Source organism: Vidua macroura, chromosome 21 (assembly GCF_024509145.1).
Source record: "Vidua macroura isolate BioBank_ID:100142 chromosome 21, ASM2450914v1, whole genome shotgun sequence".
In the NCBI taxonomy this organism is placed as follows: Eukaryota; Metazoa; Chordata; class Aves; order Passeriformes; family Viduidae; genus Vidua; species Vidua macroura.
Window position 1 is genome coordinate 997,988 of NC_071591.1, and position 25,721 is coordinate 1,023,708.

Here is a 25,721-nt window from a genome sequence, read left to right on the forward strand (position 1 = left end):
CCTTTCAAAACCCATTCACATGAACACATTCCAGAAATACTGACCCACTCCTCCCAACTTCCTCTTATATTCTTGTTCTATACCTTTTTGGTTGTGTAGAAATAATAATCTTAAGTTATAAAGAGGAGTTTTTCTAGCAGACAAGGCTGTCCAGAGTGACATAATTGAACTGGAGTGTGCCTGCTGTGTTACGTGCAGGATGAGGCTCCTGCAAGCCAAGGGCTCCGTGCCTTTGGAGAGACACAAAGGCACAGCCTTGGTGCAAGCTGCAGGAACAGCATGTGAGCATCAGTCCCCTTTCTGAGGTCACCCTGGAGCCTCCCACCTGACCAGGGCAGTTCTACAGGCCCTGGCCTGGAGTTCCCACAAAGGCACAGACATCCCTGCGTACCCGGAAGATTTTGTGCATCCTCATAGTAGCCGAACAGAAGATAAATCTTGTGAGAAGCAAGCGAAGAAATTCATCCCCAAAAAACTGAAGAAAGGACTGATCTGTACAGAAGGCAAAGAAAGCTCAGTTTAGAAAGGCCCAAACCCCCCCGGAAGGCTGAGCTGGGCCTGGCCAGGCCGTACCTATGGATCGGGAGTGGGTCAGCAGCTGGGCAATGTCCCGGTTGATTTTTCGGAGGTAATCCTGACACTTCTCCCACAATCCTCGGCGCATGCTTGATAATCCAGAGACAAACAGGAATGCCATTAACGGATTGTTCAGAAAGAGTGTGAAGAGGCTACCCCGCTGAGACTGATCTAAAAGGGAAAATAAATCAATAGACAAAGGGATACATTTGGCACATGAAACAGAAACGCTGTCCCTGCCGCACAACGAAGTCGCTCACCCGCTAAATTCCGTCACAGAGGAGCTACTCCTGTGTGTTAGTTACACCTTCTCTCGCGCAGACCTGATCAATGACTGGCAGTAAGGGCTTGCTGGAGACGTGCATTAACACCACGGCACCTAAACTGACCCTGCTCCCTTTCTGGGAGCAGCAACGCTGCCCAGAGTTGTAACAACCACCATCACCCACGCTGGGCTGGCCACTGCCTCAGTCGCCGTGCAGGAGAGCCTTTGCTCCCAGCTCGTGTTGGAGCCATCTGTAGAAATGTCACCAGCTTTGGAACAAATTATTTACCACATACACTAGCTAAACTTTATCATACTACTTCAGGGACTGGTAGCCTGATTTAGGGGTTACACAGTAGTGAAAAGCTGTCTTTTCCTGAGGAATCCAAGCTCTGTTTGGGACAGACACAGGATGCAACTGCAGCTTGTTGGGAAATGCAATACTGCACATACCTTGTAATGCTTTTGGATATGCTGTTGGAGAAAGCAAGCACACCAATGGTTGTCCAAATAAGTTTGTGAAATTCTGTAACAGATAAGAATTTTGAAGTATTGATGGTCACTTTGCTTGCCTTGAATATTCAGCAAGTCAAGGGTACAAATCATATTAATGACGGAAGACACTAATGCCCCTCACACAGCTCAGTACTGGCAATGAGCCTGACAAGTTCACTTATTCAGAGACCACAGCACAGAAGGAATATAACCAACTATATTTTAAATTAATTACAATTCTCTCATTTCATTGCTACTGATGGCAGACACTAATTTCATGGAAATATGGCTTTCAGTAGTAACACATTACTTGAAAATAAAAAAATCGTGTTCTGCAGAAAAAGTGAAAGCAATTGGGTTTAGCATCTTCCCTCATCACCAGCTCAACTGCCCAGTCAAAACCATTTCTTCCCCTTTTCTTTCTAGCAGGAACAGCTATGTCTGATGAAACAGGAGGGCCCAGAGAAAAGTTTTAAAGTAAGTTTCCTTTAAAGCAAATATGTCACAACCTTAACATCTGCTGTACTGCCCCTTTCACCAGAACCTTAAATGCTGCCAAAGTGTCCAACTGCACAAGAATTTCTCCAGAACCCGAAACACCACCACTGCCCACTTTCACCAATATTTACCTGGTAACAGTCCTGCTGTGTATCTGCCTGGTGGCAAACAATTATCACAAAGGGAAAAAAGCCAAAAATCATGCACACAACCTCAGTAGCTGTCACCAGAACAGCTTTCTTAAACCGAAGGCTTGCAAAGCTATAGAAAATGTGATTGTGCCTGCATCCTTTCAGAGCACAGACTCAAACCCAGAGCATACGAGTGCCACACACACATCTGCAGATCAGATTCTTAAAACTGCAGTTTACAAGTGTAAGACCTACAACACCACAAGTATTTGCTTGTGAAGAATCCTCAAAAAGCTATTTTTCTAAATTCCTTTGGGCAACTGCATAATTCAAATGAACTTTCCCTTCCAGTCAGTATATTTCAGTTATATTAGTTTTACAGAATTAATTTGATCTAAATCTGCTAAATACTAGAGACAGAAATCTAATCTAATCAAAACAAAACCTCTTCCATCTCTGACAGAGTGCTGAGTAGTGCTAGAAACCCTTCCAGGTCACTAGGAGCCCAGGGAAGACTGATAATGCTGGACACTAAGGTTTGGTCTCTAAGGAAGAAACAAAGACAACCCTTGCAGACAGTAACAATAGGCCAGCCCAGGAATTGGTGGAAGAAACCTTTCAACCTCCACGAGTCACCCCAGACACTGCTGGTTTGAACTGTGCACACACAGCAAGGCTTTACCTTCTCCAGTAATTCTTATCCTCAGTGCCATGGGCAGACTGACATGTTTAATTAATTCCACCGTGTGTCACTCAGTTACAGACCAAAGCAGCCACGCCTCCCGTGAGAACAGCCCTGCAGTCCAAGAGCCAAGAGCAGCCCTGGGTCACCTGTGGGTCTCAGGCACTGGCTGAGAGCACTCTGGACTCTGTCCCAGCACAGGTTAAGCCAGGAGAACCTGCCCTGCAATCCAGATGTTAACAGGAGGTCTGGATATGGAATGCCCTACCCTTCAGTGCATGGACAACTCCAAAAAGAATAAACTCCATTTTGTTTCACAATTGACTGGTTTTTTACTTCAGTGTTCAAGGTTTCCAACAGAAGTATTGCTGATTTTTACAACACATGTCATGTACATCTCCTTCCAAGAAAGGACTGCCCATCATCTCCAAAAGAAGTCACTTCACAATTAAGCTTTGCTAAGCTAAGTATTTATACCACATCATTGACAAAGGCCTTGCATTCCCACTGGCTGGAGGTTTTGGTTTGGTTTGGTTTGGTTTGAAGACTTTGCATTTTACCATGATCCTAGACAACCACAGCTACAGGAAGATATTGATTTAAAAATATTATTTCATCCACATATGCAGTGGTAACCTTCAAGAACACACAGACAGCTATATTTAAATGGAAGTGTTAAAAAAAATTCACGGCTTTCAGTAGATATGCTCGATTTGCAGTTATCTTCCACTTTCAGCTAAATATACAGGGGAGGAAGCTGTTCAAGTGCCGCTGATTTGACAAACTGGCAAGTCACTTCCTGGCAGGACTTACTTTCAGTCATCACCATTTAAATCCTCCAGAGAGAGGGAGAGGACGGGGATGCGTGCAGGAGAGCAGGAACGGGCTGCAGAAAAGGATGTGTGAGCATTTGCTGTTCCTGCCGCTACTGCTGGCAGTGACATTTAAATGTCAGGATAGCTCCTGTCCTATCAGGAAAGATCAGAGCAGCCACGGGGAAAAAAGCCAGTATTGACTTCAATTCCTCACACGGTGGCACAGAAGCTCTTTGTTCATGCCAGCACTTAGCCTGCAGACACCTCCCAGCCCAGCGGGGGACAGTGACAGGACAGCTCTGTCAGGGCACTCTGGGGACAAGGACCCCAGCACAAGCACAGGCAGCAGTGTACAAGGGCTGGAAACACTGACCTTGAGAGCTCTGCCATGAACCTTCACTGGAAAAACAAAACAAGACACCTAAACAGGCCCCTCACACGCCTGCCTATGTTCAGTGGCAGGAGATGGGGAAGGTGAATGTCACTTCTGAAATGCTGAACCTATTTCTTTTTAGGTTCCTTGCAGTTTTGCCCACACTGTTCTGATCTGGGTCAGTGCTCCTCACCGTCACTTCCATAATCCTGTCCTGAAATACTTCCAAAGCTCACATTTCTGGGCTCCTTCCACACAGACAGAGCTGGATGCTCTCCACCAGCTGTGCTAAACAGACTGGTGGGTTTTACACTCCTGTCAGCCCACTACAGAACAAGGAAAAGAAACTCAGTGGAAGTTACAGAGTTGCTTACTGTGTGCTCACAAAACAGAAAGAAAACTTAATTATCAAATTTAAATGTAATACAAAAAGCAAATTCTACTGTAAACACTTGATATTATTCTCACAAGATCTACAAATCTACATGTGGAAATCCATTGCCCCAAATAGGTCCTTTACTCTAAGCTTTACACAGAACCTCAATCCGTCCAGAGCTGGAATCCTTTGCTCTCTTACAGAGCTGATCCACTTGACATCTTTTAAGAATTCTGTTAGAGAGGAAGGTGGTACAAAAACCAAAACCAAACCAAAAACCGAACACAAGCCATACCTTTTTCCCCTGAAAGAAAACCAATCCTCCTGATGTTGTACTGCAATGAATGTAAGGAAAGAGCATAGGGAAATAAATCCCTTCCAAATGCTCACTTTCTCAGAAAGACAAGTAAATAATTCCAATTGTGTTTCTCTCCATTTGAATGGGGAAGGGAATTCAAGAAAAAGCAGATTTATTCTGAAGCCAGTGCAGTGAACTTAAATAAAGTGGTGTTTAAAAAGCCCTCTGAGCTACACTACGCTGCAACAAACCAAAAAGCCAACAGAGAGGCCAGACCATTATCTGGCTGCCAGGCAGGAGTCCCCTGGCTCAGTACAGACCTACCCTGACTCACACTGACCACTGATTTAGTACCTCTCCTTGGCCAACACATGCCTTCAAAACAAACAGCACAGCCTGTGGGCACTGAACAAGGCACAAGTTCCTCTGGCCACTAGACGTCCCTGTTCCTCCTCCGGAACGCAGCTGTGGATGTTCCCTTCCCTCGCTGCACATAATGGAGCTATAAAAAGGAACACAGAAGTGGCACTTTCCCCAGATATAGCACATTCTTATTACCCCATTCATGAATGAAATACATGTGTAATGCTCTCCAGATTCAACTGGCCACCACAAGTGCAACGCCTGCTTCTGTATTACCCGAACTGCAGACTCCCAGAGGTGATTTGGCATGGAGCAATTCTACTGTAAGTCCAGAGCACCCTAGGAAGGAGGCTCAGTGTCCAAGCAAACACCACTCTACAGAAACACTGGATGCTAATTTGAGGCTTGTTACTTGCTTGGTTCAGACACTTTTTCAGACACAGACACCCTGTGTTTTTTAAGATCAGGCTCAATGCTTTGATTCCTTTCTGTTGCTTAAAAGCAACTGAATGTTGGATGACTGGAAAAAAGAAAAGCACATTAGTTATCTCCCTCCCCCATGCACACACACCGAGATTTGTCTTTGGTATAAAACAAAAGTAAACCTCCCACCAGAGACCTTGGAAATCTTGAACCTTTTTTCCCTCCAGGAGGATTTATTACTTTCCAATGAGCGGCTGTTCATGTGCTTCTCCTTCTTGTTCCTATTCATAGGGTCAGATCCTGACTAGCATGCACAACCTCAAAAGAAAAGAAAGACTGAATACAAACTGTTTAAAAAAATAGCCTGTTAAAAGTGTAAGCTAACTAGGGGTTGGCACGGTATCCTACCACAGGAGGAACTGCCTCCAAGGGCCTTACCTTGTAGGCGACGCTGTTGGAAGAATCCACGATGATGAACAGGGGCTTCCTGGTGAAAGGGTAGAGATCTCCAGGGTGAAGGCTGCAGAGAGAAAGGGACACCTCAGAGCACCACAACTGCTGCACAGCTCTGACACTGCACAAGCATCTCAGCCACACAGTTGCCCACAGCCAGATAAAAGCAGACATATTTCCCATGCCCCAGTCCCCAGATCCATCCTCAGAGAGCAGCTGCACTGTTGTCTATATTTGTCTATCGTATGGGCTGTGGGACTTATTAGTGTGGGAGATGTTTAACTTCTTGAGAAGTCATCCACCACTGACCTGAAGTTTGTCAGTAATGAAGAACTTATATTAACTTACATAAGCACGGCTGAAGTGTTAAAATGATCATTTAAAGCTGCACATTCACTTCTGAGCGTTCAAGCCAATCCCCATTATGACGTCCTGCACTGAGGAGTTTGGACTCCAGAGGCGTTGATGCATTTTCCTCTACTGAAGACAAGCTCTTGTGGATTTGCAGGTTGCACCACACACTCACCAGTGCATCTCCTTGTAGGACTGGTTGCGTTTGTGGAGGGCATCCCCGTTGATGATGTCCCGGTTGCTGTTGGTCAGCACACCCCCAAAATCGTAGGGACCTTCACGGGGAAAAGGAAGCTGCAATCAGCAGGGGCAACTCAGCCCCGTTAGACATTTAGTGATTACATGGAAGGGAGGAAGCAACACCAAATCCCAGAAAACAAAGGGCATCTGAACTACTGCAGTTGTAAGGAGGGGAGAGAGGAATGTGGAGACTTCACTAACTGCATACTCCTTTTTATGATTTTTTAGAAATTTCAGCATCTATCAAATAGAAGCAAGGAATGCAATTTCATAACTTCTAATTTAATTATTCACTATTAACCCACAAATTAATGTAAATTATCCCAATATTGGCTCTTGTTACACTACAGAGATAAAAGATTAAAACCCATTTTACACGTCTGATACAGGAAAATCAATACCTTTGTAAAATTACTGTATGAGTTCGCATATTCCAGATTCAGAATTTGATCAAAAAATAAGGCTAAATGAATCAAAAATACTAGAAATACTACTGTCATTTGCAGTTCTAACACTGCAAAGGGGAGAGGAGAGAACTCGGAGAATGACAAAGGGACAAAACAGTTTTAACCAGATTTCAAATCTGTAGCTAAGTTATTTCAAGATTTCAAAGTCAGAATTCACAATTTTCACATGCACACACCCTGGACATGTGTTCCCACTGTAAGCTGAATATTCTGCTAAATTTGCAAAACTGAGCTACCCCCTGAATGTCTGATGGAGAGCAAACACAAAAGCAATGGCTATAAAAAGTATCAAATCCTACAAGATACCAAGAAATATTTCTGCCATTGGTATGGGTATGAAATGTCACTAACTTCAGTAAAATAAAGTATTAGGGTTTCCTCATTCTGTCATACATTTGCAGACTTGGCTGACCCACATTTGGCCACCAAATGCAATTTTTTCAGGTTTGGATACAAGGCGCCTTTCCATTTAAGGGAAGCTTTGGGGATACAAAATCAGGAACAGGACAAACATTAATTTAGCACTGTTACAAACACCTCACACGGTCTGCCAAACACACGGCTTGCAGGCCATGCACAGTGCAACTTCTCTCCCTTTTAATAAGGCAGAACTGTGTGCAGACCACGCCACCTTATTAAAAGAATGCAGTGGGGATGGGGGCACTGGGTGAAAGCTGCACTGGCTGTGCAGCTCCTCGGTGACCGAGCCTCGCTGCCTCTGCCACAAAGCCTTAAGCTGAAACAACACATGCAGAGAGGGGGACATGCCACAGGCTTCAGAGGGCACGCTGCAGTCAGGACCTATCACCAAGCTGCAGCGAGAAGTAAAATGTTAAAAGCGTTTTAAAAAAATCACTGCCACCATCCAAAACTGACAGGGATTTTTTTTTTTTTCCCTTTTAACATTTTGAGAGCTCTATAAATCATGCACTGGGGAGGACAAAGCATGCATCTTATAAAGGAATGCAAGTCTCAAACAGATGAGGTTTTTTACAATATTTAGGATGTGAAAAAGTTATTTTGATTTTTTTTCTTGAATTATATAAACAAATCTTTGGACCGTGTTTACTTCAGTCAACCAGTTTTCAGCTTTTACATTGCAGCTGCATCCAAATATTCTGCTAGATTGAAAAGAACAGGAGGGTGAGGTGAGGGGGATTGTCAAAAATCATGAGAAGGGCTTGAATTGTCAGGTTAATGAGCGTGCAAAAAGACCAGTCCCTGCAGCTGCTTGAGTCCTTTCACCACCCATGTCCTGGCCACACGTTCTCCTGGTGCTGGGCATTGGAAAGAATCAGAGTGCCACGGAGCCATTTTATGAACTTTGTGCTGATGCATCAACTGAGCCATGTGGTCTTCAAAACTGGAAGGCTTTTAATACTTCAGATGCATCAAAAACTGGATGTGTCCTTTAAAAAGTTCTCAGGTTAACGCACACTAATTAAAACACAAAGATTTAATTAATTAACCAGAACTTTGTTTGTGGAAAATAAAGGCTATCTTACTAAGCAGACAGGAGAATCGAATTGACTTGTCTTTTAAAAGGAGCTTTGTGACATCTTTCTTGGTCACTTGTCCTGGAACATAAGGAGAATTCAAGCCCTGTTCATGACAGGGAGCATTCCTTTATTGTACCTTCACTATCCGAACGACCTGATGGGAACACGCCCGTGGCAGACAGGTAAATCAGCAGCACACTGTTGGCAGGCAGCTCCTGCAACGCAAACAAGGGGACCAGGGGCAAGGGAAGACAGGCACAAGTTTATTTTAATACTCAGTCATCACCTCCACAAACACATTGCCATTATAATTGTGCTACTCCTGCTCTGGCTCCCCTCCACTCTGCTCTTGGTGCATGCATTGGCCCTGCCCCACCACAGACACCCCTTCCAACAGAGCAGAAGTGTCCCCTGGTGAAATGTCTGAACTGCTCTCCACACAAACCTCTAGGCTAATATCAGAGCTCCAAGCAGCACTGCTTCCACACAGACTCTTTTACTATCTATCCAGACATGAGGCTCTCCAAGATATGGAACCCAAAAGCTGCCAAGACCCACGCAGACCCCAACTCCCAAACAATGCACAAGGGAAGCTTTGTTTACAGTTGGAATGGGATACAGGACTGGAGATTCAGTAGCTGTACAGTGCTTGAGAGCAACAATCTCCTGATGCACTTCCATGATTCTGGTTTCTGCTTGGCATGATGTGAAATGAAAGAATACTCTTAAGATTTTTCTATTCTCCGGATCAGTGGAAATCTACATTTCATTCAGTCTCACAAACAATCCTGGATATTTTTTTAATTACAAATAAATTCACTGATTCCACAAACCTTAAATGATGCTGCTAAAAATGTATATAGCTGGCTAAAAGTTGGTTTATAAAGTAGGTATTTATGGGGGTTTTCCCGCCTGGCTGGTTTCTCTGTTGACTCCTGTTAAAAGAAAGAAACAAAATACTACTCAAAAAACCCCAACAACCAGATATTACCAAAGCAGTTTCATAACCCTCTAAATTTCTAGTTATTAGAATGCTCCAACACAGTACCCACACAAATGGTCTGCCCATTCTGCATTTCCTACTACATAGATTCACAGTATTCAAACCAGAACTTTGTATTATCCCTCACTGAAACTTGTGAACTAAATCTTTCTTACTCTCTCAAGTATCACCCAAGAAATGAGAGACAAAATTCACATTTCATCTCAATTAATTAAATGGAAAATCTTCATATTTTCTTTTGGCCCCAGATAGAACACTTGATGCTTTCTCTGAAAGGGACATTACCTTTCAGATGACTTAGTAATCTGATGAGTCCATGGGTTTGAGCTACTCTTCACTAATTTCTAGTGGAAGTTACACCACCTTTACTAACCTGCTCTGCACAGTGACAATACTGAAGGGGTACACTACTGAAAGGCAATCAATCAAACAAAATCCCACTTAAGATGTGTTGCCAGGTTTGTTGCTCAAGTGGAACTGACCTGCATTCCGGGTTTGTTCATTTGTGATGCCAAGTTCATGGGCTCCCTCTCCAGGGCTTGCAGCATTCGGAACATGTCGATTGTTAGTTCACTGAACTTGACCTGCAGGAGAGTCACACAGTTTATTCTGCCAGATACACATGAAACAGAGTTTCTCTGGAATTATCCAGCTGAGCGACTCCACTGCACACCAGAGAGACCATTCTCTCTCAGGGACCTGTCAGTGTCATCTTTGAATCTCTGAAGAGCTGTGAATGACTTCTAGAAGAGCTCACAGAAGACAAAGTCTATTTGTTACTGATCTACCAGCCAAGTCACTGCACTGCAGACCCCTGCTTCCAAATTACAGGCTTCTCTGGGATGTGTACTAATCAGGTGCTGAAATGGCTATGCACTGTCAATTCAGACAAAATCTGACAAAGACACATGAAGTGTAGTTTAAATATAACTCCCTTGCTTACCTGAAAAGAGCTCAGAGAGAAGCCATGAAATTTATACAACTTCACTATCATTATCATCTAAAAACAGGACCTAGAATGTCTTTTGAAAACCTCTTCCTGTTGCCACTGAAGTTGCAACAAGCTGGAGTGAGGCATATGAAAGCTCAAGTCAAGCTTTTTCTGGATGTATCTTAGGGTCTCCCATGCTTGAACTTTTAATCCAGTATATGAAAATCAATTGTGTTTACTTAACTGACAAGTTGAATATAAATAGTGAGGTCAGTACCACAGACCTAACATCTAACATTTCATTTTTAGCTCTTATTTCTGAGAATTGTCTTCCTCTTGCTACCACTGCAACCATCACAACAAAAATATTTCAGTGTTCTCCTCTGTTGGAATGTCTGTTGTATGATCAGAAGGGATGTCATAGGGGGGGACTCCAAAGATGCAAACCCAGGTGCCCAGAATTCCTTTACCTGGTTGTTGCAGTTCCCAATAATGAGCGCATCTGCAAGAGCAAGCTGTCCCACTATCATCCCCTGCTCCAGCAACGGAGCTCCCGTCTCAGAAAGCCTGTTAGAGGTGATTACAATGGTGTTGTCATCATTTAAAACCATGACAGGGTCTGCCTAAAAAAAGCAACCAGAATAAATCAAGAATTCAGGAAAGCATACAGATTTGCAGTCAGAGAGAAGTCCGCAGGTCTCGGCGCTTACAATAAACATTTCACAAATGAGGGAGATTTTTTAAATTTCTTTGCCATACGTGTATTTATATATTTGTATGCAGGCTAGAGGGTAAAGCCTTCCCAGCTGGAAAGGCAAAGTTCTTAGGGACTGCAAGAAATACATGGGACTAGCACATGAAGGCACAGCAATGAGAGAAAAGCATACTGCCTTCAGTGACATGGACTCTGCTTCAGCTTCGCTCTACCTGAGGAGTCCCATGTCATCAACAACCTTACAAATTCATGCAGGATAAACTACATATTCCTACAGTCGTAATCATTTTAGTTTGCCTATTTTAGCTTGCCTTCCCTTTGTAGAAATGAATAGCAAAGGAGGAGAGTGAATGATAATCGTGCCAGCCATTCTGGCAATATTTAAATATTCCTGTGAACACGAGTCAGTGATTCGTGGACAGGCATACTGTTCCTGCACTGGCACACCTGCTTCCCTCACAAATGTGGTGATACAGCAACACTTCCATCAACAAGACAGAAAACTCTGAAACAACTACAGGGGATGGTATTCTCACCTCAATAAATGCTGCCACTTCCTGAAGAACCAGGTTCCACTCCACCTGATCTTCAGTATTGAAACGATGCGTGTAGTCTTCAATTTCATCTGACAGCTCCTGATGTAAACGGTTCAGAGACAGACACAGTCAGTCCTAAAACCAGACTCTAACAGGCAGTCAGTAACCTTATGTTTGGTTAGCTGTTCTGGCCTTTAAGAATAATAAATAAATAAATTCCTTGAGAACATATGCAGCACACTCCTGACTAACATGCCAGCCAAAACGCGCTCTTTCAGCAGACAGAATGCCAACATTACACTGAGTTCTGGCAATGCAAATTGTCTTTTACGTAGGTCCAAATGCAAAGAATATCTGGAGTTAAGTATAATTATCCCACTCACAGCTATGTCACTGGTTATTACCATAAGCTACGGATACCAAGGACTCAAATTTCAGCTTGCAAGTAACTTTAAATACCTTGAGAAAGGGGATGGTGTGGCTGGTTTAGCTGTGCTAAGCTAAGTCTTCAGTTCAAGGGAGCTGTGACACACACAGCAATGCAACCTACACAAAGCTGTCAAGCCCAGGAACTGCTTGCAGCGAGGTTGTCAGAGGGGCTGGGAAGCATATGCTGTGGGGAGCAGCTTGCTGTTCCTTTGCTGCACTCCCTGTCTGGGCTGCAGCTACTGGAATATTTTTACTTGCTGTTCAAACAATGCAACCAAACCTTTTGATCCTGAAGTGTCATTATTAAATGTCTGAATCACAGAAGGTATTCCCTATGTTGGATGTCAGATAGACTAGAAAAGCAAGGATCAGCAACCTCCCACCCCTCAGCACCTTTATTCTGATTCTAGCATACCTTTACAAGGTCCTTTACAACATCCATCTTGTTGAGCAGGAGACAAACCACTATAAACCTTGCATAGTAACGCAGCTTCTTAACCACTAATTCGGGCCTAGACACAACAACAAAAACACCACAGCCAAATCTGAGATTAAAATAGAACAGAGGCAGGTAGCAGGGCTAATGGAGAGGAGGAGTTTAAGAACACAGCAGGGCTGAACACTTGCAGATTAAGAGTTCTGACTGAACTCATGTGGTGATGAATAGCCACCTGGCTGCTTGGAGGGTTAGTTAAAATTGAATACAGGGATATAAAAAAATAATTTAAGAAAGCAACAGCCTCCTTACTTGACAGGGGCATGGGAGTCAGATATCATGGCTGGCTGTTCAAACCTTGCTGTACTGCAGTATGAGCTGCTGCTCCCCTGAAAGGCCTGATGAGAATCAAATAGATGCCTCTATTTGAGGCATTCCAGCCCAGCTGACCCATATTCCACCCACAGCATTCCAGCTCCCAGCACTGATACTGCTCAAGATTTAAAATGACAAAACTTTGGGGCTAGTAGCCTTCTACCCAGGACCAGGTAACAGAATATTCTTCCAGTCATACAGCAAAGCTCTTACTTATCCTGAATTTTTCAATAGTGGCAGAAGGATTAAAAGAAACTTCCTTCAACAGCATGGATTTTATCCTAGTTATGCTCCTACAGTTTATAGCTCCTTGCTGCTTCCACACACCTTTCTAGTCTTGAAAAAACAAGGGCCTCCATTCAGGCATACCTGTCTTCTTTGTTGACTTGGGAGTAGTAGGACCTCTGCCTGATGGCTGAGTAGAAGGAGAAAGCCTCGTTGAGATAGCTGGTCTCGGAGGTGCGCAGGCTGCGGGGAACAAGGGCGTCAGCTCCCTGCCCCAGAGGGAGAGCCACGCCAAACCCTCCCCTCCTGCCCCCTCAAACATCCCCTGCACCCCTGGCAGAACTCCCTCCTCAAGTGCCATGGTATGAAAGCCAGGCTCTCGCTCTGGGAAAGCAGATGCCAGAGCCTGGATCCCACTTCAGGTAACAATCAGAGCTGCCCATCTTGCACCACACGTACAGGTGATGGGGTCTCTGAACAGCTTAAAGGAACATTAAGCTCCTAAACTTGTAAATCACACTTTTGCACAATATTCCAGTGCAGCACACGTGGAAGACGCTTTGGAGGCAGGAATGAAGTCCTTGGGCAGTACCAGTGTGGCACTGGGCTCACAGGGGCCTTTCCCTGCAGCACCCCATGCAGTCCCCAGGGCCCTCATTCACAAACTGGCATCGTGACTCAGCCCACTCACTGATTCCTCCTGACTGAGCATGCAGACATTTGGCACGCAGCTGCCACTAACCCTGCATTGCCCACTGAATCCTCTTCTGTGCTTACTTACTAATAATGGTAATAGAGCTGCCCAATCTTGGAAGCAATTTCCCCAATTTGCCACCTCTTCAACCCATACCGATTGTCCAATACTTGTCTATGTCGCAAGAGAGAAAAGAAAGATTAAAAGGATTCCCAAATTTCCCAGAACATCCCACCAGACAAGACAAAGAGGCATTGCAGGGCCAAATTCAGCTTTCATTACTGGTGCAGCATTGCCAGCAGCAGCCCCTCACAGAGCCAACAGCACACACACCCCACAAGGGCCATTTATCTTGCATAAACTTGCCAGAACCAGACATAAGTGTGTTGCACAAAATACACACAGCAAAAGGTCACCACTTCCCAGGAGAACACTCAGACTGTGCAGCCAGAGGAAGGTGTGAAGGATCAGAGCCCACACTGCAGCAAGAGACTTCACACCATTCCAGATTCTGCTCTGCAGAATCTATCACCTCCTCAGTAAGAAATTAAAGCACCACACACTCAGGTAGAGCAAAAGGGTTTGTTAAAAAAGTCACACTGAACACTCTGCAACATTTTAATTCAATAGACTGTGAGCACTGCAGGAAGCTGCTGTTCCCTCCCTTCATGCTTGAACAACACAGTGAAATCTCAATCTCAGCTGGGGCTCTGGGCATTCCAGAGATGAAAGCTGCACTTAAACCCACACAACACATCTGCCTACAACATTTCCTTACCGGTGCTGCTGTTGGAACTTCCAGAGTTTGGTGTAAACATCAAATGTTCGCCCAAAATAGGATTGCCATTGCTTTTGCCCATACTGAGGTAAATCCCTGCAAGAGACAGTGACAAAAGCAGAATTAGGAAGCAGAATCCAGTCAGCCCAACATGACAGCAGCATGTTTGTGTCAAAGTCAGAACTGCTCTGTTCAGGATTCATTGACATACTTTAGAATTCTGCCTGCACCCAGAATTACAAGAACCATGATTGCCAGAGTTTTTCAAAACCTGTTGTTACTGGATCTCTCCAAATAGGAAATGATCACGTTCCTACATGCAAGAGGTGTTTTAAAATATCTTACAATTTTGCTAAAAGAGAAGTAATGTTATAGTTATGTGCACAGAAAGACAAATTGGACTCTTAAACTATCATAATACAGGAAAGCCCTACCCAAGAACAAGCAGATGGAAATTAGTTAATACAGATTGATAAAGTTTATTGCTACTGATTAAGGAAAGAATCTTTTTCAAATGGATACAGCCGTGTTTCAGAAACAGAGCCTGTGACATCACAAACAAAACCACTGCCCCACTCTCACCAGGGCAGGCCAGCAAATGGATGCTCACAGTTAACACTGGGTTCTGTTACACCATCACCACATTTGTCACCCTCTCACTCACAGCTAGTGACACGACACAGCCTGAGAACTTCTGGTTTTTCCTGTCACTCTCCAGTGCTACAAGGTGAGCAGTCAACCCAGTTCAGCTCTGCTCTCCTACCTCCCCTCAATTTCCATGCTGGGGTGTATTTCCACCCCACAACTATGATGTATTATAAGGATTTTAGCTTTAAACGTTTGTGCTCTCAACCCTCACTCCTCCCATCTCCCAGGAATGACCTGAATCTTGAAATAAATGCAACAGAGGGGACCAAACCCCTGAGTCCCACTGAGCACACATTCCCTACACATCTACACCAAAGCTCATTCAAAGGAGGTGCACAACTCTGTAAGTGGATGTAGAACAGCTTCTCCAAGACAGAATCCTTTTTTATTCGATTCAAGACTGATTTCCACAGGAATGCTCTCTCAAATCACTGTGCTGGCTCATGTACCACCTTCAGCAGACAGAAAAGCAGCACATTCCACACCCAAGCCTGGAGGGTAGTGACCAAGCGAAGCACCACCTTTAGGAACCCTTGCCACGTCCTCTGAAGGAGCCAGGGAAGCAGAGCAGTGCACACCATTTCAGAGCAGCGTTCTGGCCTGTTTCTGCTCACTGTAATTGCTTTAACAGCACCCGAGGTAGGAAAGGAAATTAATATTCCTCTGCTCGTCAGCCAACTGTACTTCCCACACAGCTTGAAGGGACCTAGCTCAGCTACTACAAGTAAAATGAATCCCTTACCAGCTACAGCTCTTACCAGCCTGGAAAAGCATTCCAGTACTTGGTACTGATATTCCATGAAGATGCCAAGGAATCTGGGCAGGATTTTACCAAATTAAAAACCAAAAAAAATCCCTTCAAACTTGTAATGGGCTGCTCAAAATCTTGCAACATATGTTGGTGTAGCAAGGGGTAAACAGGAATATAAATATGTGCTTCGGGGTACCAACATCTTCATTCAAATACAGCTTAATATAAACACATGCAAATTTAAAGCATTTTCTGCAAGGAACAATTCACCACCTTCTCTCGTTGTAATAGATGTAAACATTTTAGCTAAACAAAAGAAGCTCAGGCACTGTCCAAATATACACCCAAGATACAGCACAGACTTTGACACAGCAAGAGCTTTAATTTAATTTAGCACATCCACAAGACTCAATGTTATAGTATATATTAAAAAATAATAATTACAAAACAACACTAAAATGGATACATTTTTTTTTTAAACTGTACAAATCAAAGTTCCCTGGCACTAACTTATGGAATGACTGAATGAACAAGTTGGCTTGAAGAACCCTAATCCAAGAAAGTACCCTTCTCTCAAACACCAGTCCCTGCACAAACTAAGAATTAAGCAGGTAACTATGGGCTGATGATGCTCATGCATCTATCCCTCATCAGTGAGCTAATTAACACACTCACCTGTCACCTCCCCATTCCACACCTTCCCCTGCACAAGCCTAAGCATTCTAACATAACCCAAACACAGCTGCAGTGGATGTGAGGATGTGGAAATGCGTGGTGCTTTCAGAAGCCTCTGCCAGTGCAGTGTCCGTGTGTTTGGCACTGCTGTCTGCAGCCACTGCTGCCTGTCCACACGGATATTCCTCCTGCAGCCTGCTCCCCTAATTGCAGCTGGCATAGCTGCACAACACCACGGATTCCTCGGCTCCCCAGGGAACGGGAAGGATCTCCATGGAAACAGACAGTAGCACTTGTTCTTTTGATAGTATTCTGACATGGCTGTAATAAAACTTCATTTATGACAATACATTACTGTGGTTTCACTACAGCTTTTTGCAGACAAGAGCTGCCCTTCCTGCCATCCCTCTACTGCTCTGTGCTGAACATCACACATGCTGCTCCCATGTACCAAGAAATTTTGCCATGAGAAAATGGATGCATAAGCAAAAGAGGACATTTTAAAATAGAACAGTTTTTTTAACAGAACATGGGGATGTGCATTATTTGGTGAGAAATAGCCCAAAAGAATCCCAAAGCCTCGACTGATTGCAGCTCCTCCCACCAAAGGAGACAGGGAATACATGACCCAGAAGCAATTATACACCCAACTTGAGAGCTCAAGACCTATGTTACAACAAGACTTTTTGCTGCCTCCAGATCTACAGGAGGACACCAGAGCAGTGAGCAGAGACAAAGGCAGCAGGTTTTCCTGTGGGGTGTGCCCAGCCAGGCTGCTGGCTCAGCACTGCTCTGGCTGAACATCACTACAAGAGGGATAAAGGGGCAACCAAACTAATCCAAATGCAGAGACAGGACTGGAGATTTGATTTAGGACAGTACAATAGCCTGCAACTACAAGTGGAAACCATTTCCAATTTCTTGGCTTTTAAAACATTCCAAATGGGACATGAAGACACAAACTCTGATGTTCTAGAATGATGGGTTTCTCACACTGGGCACAGAAGACTGGTTCTCTTGCTGCACTAGTGTGGCTGGTGGATAAATTTCACAGACAGTCCAGAATTTTATCCAGTTCTTGCTGTACTCTTTGTCTCCACAAAGACCAGCACCACTTATGTGCTCATAATTAATTCTCTGTCAGGAGTTCATTTCAGCCATGCTGCCAGATAATACTGGCTGAAACCCAATTAAAGGTGCTGAGGTGTGCTTGGCCAGCGCCACATGGAAGTTGTCACACAGGGACACTAAAGAGGTTGAGAAAATCCTAGAGACTCAGCAGCACGCTTCAAAGAGGAAGGCTACAATAACTGTAAGTTTAACATTCAAAGCTTTAAAGATATTCACAGTTTTGACAGGTGATAAAAAGAGACAATTTCCTTTTATGTTCATGGGCTCCTGTTCCCAGAACCTGAGCAGCAGTGGGATAAAAGTGCTGTGGCACAGAGCCAGAAGGTACCTCCCGAGCCTCCTTTTCTCCAGGCTGAGCCCCCCAGCTCCCTCTGCTGCTCCTGGTGTTCCAGACCTTTCTCCAGCTCTGTTCCCATCCCTGGACACACTCCAGCCCCTCAGTGTCTCTCTTGCCATGAGGGGCCCAGAACAGGACAAGTTGCCTCACCGGTGCCCACTACAAAGGGACAATCACTTCCCTAAAATACAGTTGCTGAAAATCTTTTAATTCCATGAAGTTTCAGGCTTCTTTGTGATACTGAACACATTTAAGCACTTTTTAACATTTAAAAGAAAATAATACAAGTGACAATACACCATGACAAACTGCTTCCTTACAGCCCCCCTCTTCCCAGCCTTTTTCAAGAAAAAAGCAAGTGGGAGTGGGGAAAGGGAAGAAGAGAGCCATTGCAACATACTTCATTAGCAGTTTATTCTAACTTATAGCCCAGGGTAGAGACACTAGGAAGACAGCCCCCCTGGGTTATCCTAGCAGGCATGGCCACAGGAGATGCTACCACCGGGAGCACCAGCACAAAGTACACTTTCGAGCAGCAACCTTGGCAGACCATCATATATTTTCCTCAAATGCCGTATTTGGCATCTGAATTGGGAAGAGAGAAAGGAAATGCTACTGAAACAAAGACGTGGCAGGCTGGGCCCTTGCAATTTTTGGCAGCAGCAACAGCTAAGCAGCTGCCAACACAGCTATAGGCTCAGCTCCCTGTAGCTGAAGTGCCCAGAGGAGGTTTTGGGAAGGAAATCATTGCTCTCCTCTCCCTCCCCCATCACTTCTTTTCTATGAAATGTGGTAGAGGCAAGAGAATAGCATAAAACACAGCAGCAAAGGCCGTCATCATCTTCAAAACAGAAGGTGTCAGGCATGAACCAAATGCATTTATAATGAAGCAACTGGACTGAGAACCGGGATGCTTGCCAAGATATTTCCAGGTGAACTCCCCAGAGAACAAGCACTAACAGAGCAGATACCTGAGAGTTATAATGTTGCTTTATCCTGTCATTATGCCCACGGGAATCACAGGTCTTAGAGGTGAAATGATGGTCAAGTGTAAGAAGTAACTGTGCCAGGTTACAGTAAGGACAGAGGTTCCCATTCTGCAATATTCCTATTTTCGCACAGCAGAACTGGCTGCTTAAACCCATCCCTATTTTTATTTGCCATACTTCATCCAAAGGTATTCTCCATTTCCTTTTCATTTAGCTGGACAAGAAGGTTTCTTTCTGGAAAGTACCATGGATATGCTGAGAAACTCCATCTCTCATCTCGAAATCTGATACAAGCACTACCTCCCTCCATGGCAGAGGAGGCAGAGAATGGCTGGAGGTTCTCTGCCACCTCTCTGATCTGAACTGGAGCAGCACACAGCCACACATGAACTGCATTCATTTCAGGCCAAAGTTTCCAGCAAAATCTATCAGAAAGCCAGTGTAATGTCATATACAGTCCTGGAAATCCTGGTCTCAAGATCTCAGTCCTTTTGCTTTAGACTGTCTTTCATGGGGGGTCAAATGCAATCACCAAGAACTCCATGTCTCTACTGCCCATTTGCCATTCAGATTTTGGAGCACAAAATGTTTGTTTTGGATTTGGTAATCAACTTCTAAAGCACATGAAAGGATTATCAATAGCGGGGGGCGGAGGAATTAAAAGCATCTTTGCTAACCATCTGTGTTTGACTAACAGCAAGCTATAAGGGCCCAAACATACAGCATTACTCAGAGAGCAGTAAGAGGCTGAACTGCCAACCAGATATGAGCTCAAACCCCTGTTACTTAAGAGACTCTACAGCAAAGCTTAGAAATAAAGCAGCTTTGGATACATGCTGTTTAACTCAGCATATATTGACATAAACAGGATATCCATATTACTGTCCAAATGTGTATTCCCCTGCAGACAAACCAGTTGGATTTTCCAGCTGTTGTTGCAGCTGCCTAGTAGATAAATGTAGATTTTACCTTTCTCCACAGTTCAGATTAAGCACTTGTTTCAGCAGACACATACAGGGTATGGTTTTGATGTTTCTGTTTATCGCTTCCTAAATTCCTTCCCCAAAGATATTCCCTCTCCTCCTTTCCTCCCACCCAGGAAAATCCTCCTCATTTCTTTCTTTTTCCACAGAGACAGTAGTGGTTTGCATTTGCATGCTGTGGACTACACACAGGCACACCTAATCCTTAATTGTGGCCTTCACACACACCATTTCAGCAATAATCACATCAAGTTCATGGGATTTCCAAATTCTAGGTTACTATTAACTGGAACCTCTGCTCCTACAAACATTCTTACATACATGGTCCAAAAGTACTCATACAGAGGTGCATTATTCTCTCCTAAACAAACTTAATGGGTTTGGGTTGGAAATATTCACTGTACTGACTTCAGCATCACATACTGCAGTGTGAGTTCCAAGGCTTTTCTGAAGGAATACTGTCAAAAATCCACTAACCTTAAGCCATTGAAGAGCTGCTTAGATTTATCCAATAAGTAGCAAAAGTCTGTCACCGTTTTTCTCTCTGCTTGAGGAATATCATCTTCAGCTCCCCCTGATGACATGGTTTCTTTTAGGGCAAGCTTAGTCCTATGAAGAAAAAAACAGCCATATTACTCAAAAATCAACGGCTGCTATGAACTCATCCAGACTGAGATGCATGTTCAGTTCCATGGGGATGTAACACAGAGCATGCAGTTCTCCACAGGTTACTCTTGTCAAGACTCATTAAAAAAACAGCTGAGAATCAAGGCATGGCACTAATTATTGCACAATGCACTAGTTAACAGAGCAAAATTAAAAGTAACAGCAATAGTCACAAAAAAAAAAGTCTGAGGACTGTCTTCACAAACACAACACTGACAATGAAAGGACTGCAGCACAAACAGCACTTGGGTTTCACACTTGGACAAAGAAATCCTCTCCAAATTTGTCTTCTGCAGAGGTATTTATCCTGCAGCTGTATTTAGAGACTAGCCTCAGTTCTCTTGACATTTCATTTTCTTCTATTACTGCTGAAAACTGTAGCTCAATGGCTCCTGTTGCTAAAACAAGGCAAATTTAGCCAGAATGCTAAAAAGTACCCTACCATCCTTCCTCTCTGCATCCTCATGACTGTTTCATTCCATGGCTTGCATTGCCCACAATCATACCTACAGATCCGTTTTTATTCTTCCTATGAGTAAAATGTTATATTGTACAATAGTCACCTGAACAAAAACCTAAGACATAATGTAGATAATTGTAGTATTGAGTAAGTAGGGGAATGTGAAAGCTTACAGAGGCAGAGTGGCTTTCAAAAATCTAACTCCAAACATACAGATATCAAATTATCCTTTTGAGCATATAAAGATGAGCTACAGATTTTGCAGCAGAAACAACAACAAAACATCTCTGGAAATGGCTGCTAGGTCTTCAGCTCTGCCATGCTCAGGATTTTTGTGCAAGATAAACACACCTCTAACTGGGCACATGCAGAGCTTTTACTTCCAGCAGCTTCTCTACCAGTTCTGGTGTGTTTTTTAAGCAACAGGTTTCCATTTGTGCAGCAGCTCTGTTTGGATGCTATTTGCACAAACAATTACCTACATGTCCCAGTCCAAGCCAGGAAAAGGCAAAGCTCACTCTTTCCAGCCATCAGGAAGCACCCAGAAGCATCTTTCAGCAACTGTCACAAAAAAATCCTTCACAATAACTAAAGAGGCTTCAGAAATGCTTCCCTGAACAAATACCTCATGCCAAACAAATGCAGGAGAAACTGGCAGCTTCCACCCAGCTTTTGGGGTAAGTTAGAGGGCCATCCTGCCAAACAAGCAGTCTCATGATTCCCCAGTTTAGACAAGATGCAGCCCACATAGACTTGTTTTTACACACCCACGTGACAGCCCAGCAGAGCACCAGTGCAAGGCCTTGGGGGCACTGCACAAACCACTAATTGAAGAGCTCCAGGAAAAGGTAAAAAGTGTCTCTGTATTGTCAGGTAACTGCAATATGGGTGCCAGAGTCCAAAACAATACCACCCAGATGTCACAAGCTTTGGCATGAGCCTGGCAAGAAGGACGTGAGGACTGTGAGCACCAGCCTGCGCCTGAAACCTCCCAACATTCACATTTACACAGCACAGAACAAACAACACCAAGTACTTAAAGCACCAACATATGAGATTGAAGTGAACAGTGAGACCTAAAAAACAGATGTCAGAAGTAGCCAGGAGGTGATTCAGGGATTTCAGGAAGAGGGACAATACCCCAGGTCCTGTGTGCTCCACAGCAAGGGTGACCTAAATCCTGCAGCGAGCCCGTAGGTTCTGCGCTCCACCGTGGCAGTCCAGGCACTCCAGAGCAGCTTCAGATATATTTGCAAAAATTGAGGAGCTTGCTTAAGTTGCAAAGTATGTTTCATACAATCTAGATATCAGTCTTTTGATTTCATGGCAGCGAATTTTATTTTACATCACCCTTAAGTTATACTACCCAACAACCCCAACCCCTGCCAACATAACCTATGTCAGCCCTGGCACAGGCAAATAAAACCAACTAGGCTTTGGGCTGTTTTTTACAACCAACTCCTTCTCACATGCAAGGAGTTGTTCACCAGACCCACTGTGAAGAGGCCATTTATGCAATCAATAAAAGATACACAAGAAAATCCATAGCCTGCCAATGTGAAAGGTATCAGAAGGCTGGAAAAACATGTGAAGCTGGCTTTTCCAGCTGACAGAGAAGGAAAATAAAATTAGTTATCTCATGCACTGGTTTTGGCTTACCATGCTCTGAAGGGGGTGGTGTTTGGTGCTGTACAAAGGAAGAGCTACTATCAGGAGCAGCTCGGGAGAGGAGGAGGTGCTCATGCACTAAGGACTGTGTTGTAATGCAGCAGCAGTACAGACAGCAGGGAGAATTATTATTAGAACAGCAAGTGGGCACAGTAAGGGGAGGAGTACAGCTCCTGACATGGCCCTTTCCTAAGGGACTGCTCAGCTCCAAATGAACAATGTAAATAAAAAGCAACCAGGAGCACATCCACAACGGGGACCTCTCCTTCCCTTTGATACTAGAAGTTATCACATGGATCCCTGCTCATCTGCAGACAGAGAGTTCTCCCAGTTTTGACAGCTCAACTATACCAGGAATATCACCTACTTAATTTCTTGCTCTCTGTTTGATGCTTTTTGCTTTCTTTCAGGCAAAAGAAACTGTTGGGCTGTTTTGCATGACAATTTTTCTTAAGTAACACATTAAAAAATGCTCTCCAGAGTCTGCAGAAGGAGACACTGAAACATTGGTTTAAAAGACTGTTAGAATAAGTCAGAAAATGGTGGCTTCCAGCAGAACTTATTATTCTCTCAAAGATTTTGCCAGCTCCTCAGGCCATACAAGGCAGAAAACCCGTGCTCGCCAAGCCCGACACTTGGTGTGCCAGGTTCTTCCCTACAAGCCCTCAGAACACACAATTCCAGGTTTGCTTAATGCAGTACATTATTGGATTTTACAAATTCATCCCATTGCAGCACCCATGGTAGCAAAGCTTCACAGACACCCCAGAGGATGGCAGTTAAAGCTGGAGCTGAAGGGCAATGGGAAGAGAGATATGGGACAGGGATAGAGGTTTCACGGTGCTGGCCAGTATTTTTAAAGTCAGATGTCACTTACATCACACACGTCTCCACTTCCCTGTGGTTTGCTGTCTTTTGGCTAAGGTTTTCCAGGCTTAGCTGGAAGGGAAAAAGAGTGCTGAAGTTAATGGTATGCACTCCCCACTGGCCCTGCCCTGGGATTCAGGCCTGCAAGGGAGGGAATGCTCTGGGTCAGGGAAATCAAGCTGACAATGCAAGCCCAGCATGGATGTGTTCAATAAGTGCATTACATCCCCTTAGATTTGCTGCATAGCCAGGATCACTGTGAGCTGCCATTCAGCTGCCTGCTGGAAGGGGAGGGTCACAACTCCCCACCGACGTGGAGGAGCAAAGGAAACCTCACACACTGAAGGTGCAGCCACGGTGTAACCAGCGGGCACAGGACACAGGAGGATGTCAGGGGCCTGAAAGCTCATCTATCAGTGAGGACAGGCAGAATCAGGAGCAGTTTCCTGGATGCAGCACCCTGACCTCCTGACAGAGCACTTGCACAACTGCCTTTTTTTTAAGCCATCACTTCTTCTCAGTTATGGAATCTTGACTGGCTTTCAAATGTTTCCCACTCCCTGCTTAGAGGCACAAGTAGTAACCAAAAACCAAAAGCAAACACACTTTGCTCATCTACCTTGTTGATACAGGATTTTCCCCAAACAAAGATATTCCTAGAACTGCTCCCTACAGAAGCCAGTGGTGGAAAACTCATTCCAGTCTATCAGGATTTTAAAGCTGTCAAACCTTGAGTCAGAGACCAGCTCTCTTTCCACTTTTCATCCTGACACATCTCCCACAACATCACTGCCAAAAGGGGATGCGACACAAAGCCAGGCACGCAGCTGGTATCTAGTCCTTAACTGCAAATTTACAACACAGATAAAACTAACCTCCTGATCGTCCATACTCAAAGCCTGGAACCATCATGTCTCAAAACTCCAGCCCATCTTACCATCACCAAGCAGGATGCCTACCTTGGCTCCCTATTTGCCTGTCCTTTTCTTCTGCAGACTGGCACACTCACGTCTCATGTTTTCTTTCAACGCTGCACTGCACGTTTTGGGAAAACCATCTGTGTGTTTCCATGTGATCTGCTCAGAGTGCTAGTCCTGACAGAGCCTCAGACAACACAAAATGCATTAGAAACCAAATTCATTCCTCTTGCCAGAATACCTAACTCTCCATCAAGGGCCACTGCCCTGAAGTTCCCAAGACACCACTCAGTTCTGCCCAAGAAACATTGAAATAAATAATGAGCAATTCCCCCAGACAGGCACTGAAAACCTCACAGCCTGCTGGAGTCAGGAATTCAGAGGGAATGGCAATGAGCAGTTATACATCAAACCATTTCTTTACAAAATGTAGGCAGGAGAGGAAAGATTTCTTTATGATTCCAAGGTTTTTAGTAAAATTTGGAACCAATCACAGACATTCCTCAGCCCAACCACTGTTCACCTCAGGGCACGTCTGCACTGCAGTGGCTGCAGCTCTTCCAGACATATCCTCCTCCTACTCCAGCAGCTCGTTGGATGCTGCAGGAGGCATCTGGGAGCAGGCTGAGCCTGCACCTGAGCTCCTGGCACGGCTCAGTCCCAGGGGACAGCAATGCCCAGGGCCAGCTCAGAGAAACCCGAGTTTGTGTCCCAGCTCTGCTCAGTGCTCTGTGGCCGTGCACGTGGACTGCACAAGGAAAAGGACCTAGCCTGGCCTTTGGGGACACTTTTGGCTGAATGCCACAATGATACGCACCTTTAACTTAAGAAACAGAAACAAGTAGCTGTTGTATTTAACTGATAATGTTGGTGAAATCGTGTTCTCTCTGCCTGGATGTTTGTTTACTTCAAAGGGCACTATGGAGAAATGAATTATTGACTTCATATACAAATTACAGCGGGGCTGGCAAAATCACCTATGCAATCACCTATGTAAATGCAACTATGTCTAGCAACTACCTCCTATTGGGAATTCTCCAAGAAACTGGTTTTCCTACTAAACTGCACATTTTTACAGCTAACTTGCGAAAATACTGCTACCTCTAAAGATTAGGCAAGAGGGAAGTTACTTTAAAAAATAATAAAAAGACACAAACCCCAGCGAGCCTGTGTATGAACACACCCACACTCCTGTGCACAAG

The 25,721-nt window shown here is 44.3% G+C and overlaps 1 protein-coding gene and 1 long non-coding RNA gene across 6 annotated transcripts in view; one reads left to right on the forward strand and one right to left on the reverse strand.

The window, feature by feature from the left end:
• The window catches only part of SCAI (suppressor of cancer cell invasion), a 38,072-nt gene that overhangs the window by 6,356 nt on the left and 5,995 nt on the right, over nt 1–25,721 (reverse strand). For 3 of the 4 annotated variants that reach the window (XM_053996251.1, XM_053996249.1, XM_053996248.1), the window contains 16 exons: nt 23,613–23,674; nt 20,419–20,550; nt 14,428–14,523; nt 13,737–13,823; nt 13,100–13,198; nt 12,335–12,431; nt 11,491–11,589; nt 10,710–10,862; nt 9,791–9,892; nt 9,139–9,240; nt 8,442–8,520; nt 6,275–6,374; nt 5,734–5,815; nt 1,295–1,367; nt 574–747; nt 392–492 (listed from right to left, as the gene is read on the reverse strand). In XM_053996251.1, coding sequence (XP_053852226.1) covers nt 392–492; nt 574–747; nt 1,295–1,367; nt 5,734–5,815; nt 6,275–6,374; nt 8,442–8,520; nt 9,139–9,240; nt 9,791–9,892; nt 10,710–10,862; nt 11,491–11,589; nt 12,335–12,431; nt 13,100–13,198; nt 13,737–13,823; nt 14,428–14,523; nt 20,419–20,550; nt 23,613–23,614 — 1,578 coding nt within the window. In that variant the 5' untranslated portion in view covers nt 23,615–23,674. The remainder of the gene's footprint in view (nt 1–391; nt 493–573; nt 748–1,294; nt 1,368–5,733; nt 5,816–6,274; nt 6,375–8,441; nt 8,521–9,138; nt 9,241–9,790; nt 9,893–10,709; nt 10,863–11,490; nt 11,590–12,334; nt 12,432–13,099; nt 13,199–13,736; nt 13,824–14,427; nt 14,524–20,418; nt 20,551–23,612; nt 23,675–25,721) is intronic. The other variant, XM_053996250.1, reaches the window with a different exon arrangement.
• Nucleotides 15,064–16,850, forward strand: LOC128817605 (uncharacterized). Of its 2 annotated transcripts, none has more exons than XR_008440243.1 (5): nt 15,064–15,154; nt 15,303–15,418; nt 15,534–15,714; nt 16,322–16,437; nt 16,569–16,850. It is a non-coding gene; the product is annotated as an uncharacterized LOC128817605 (long non-coding RNA). The 2 variants fall into 2 exon arrangements; XR_008440244.1 differs by having other exon boundaries at nt 16,696–16,850.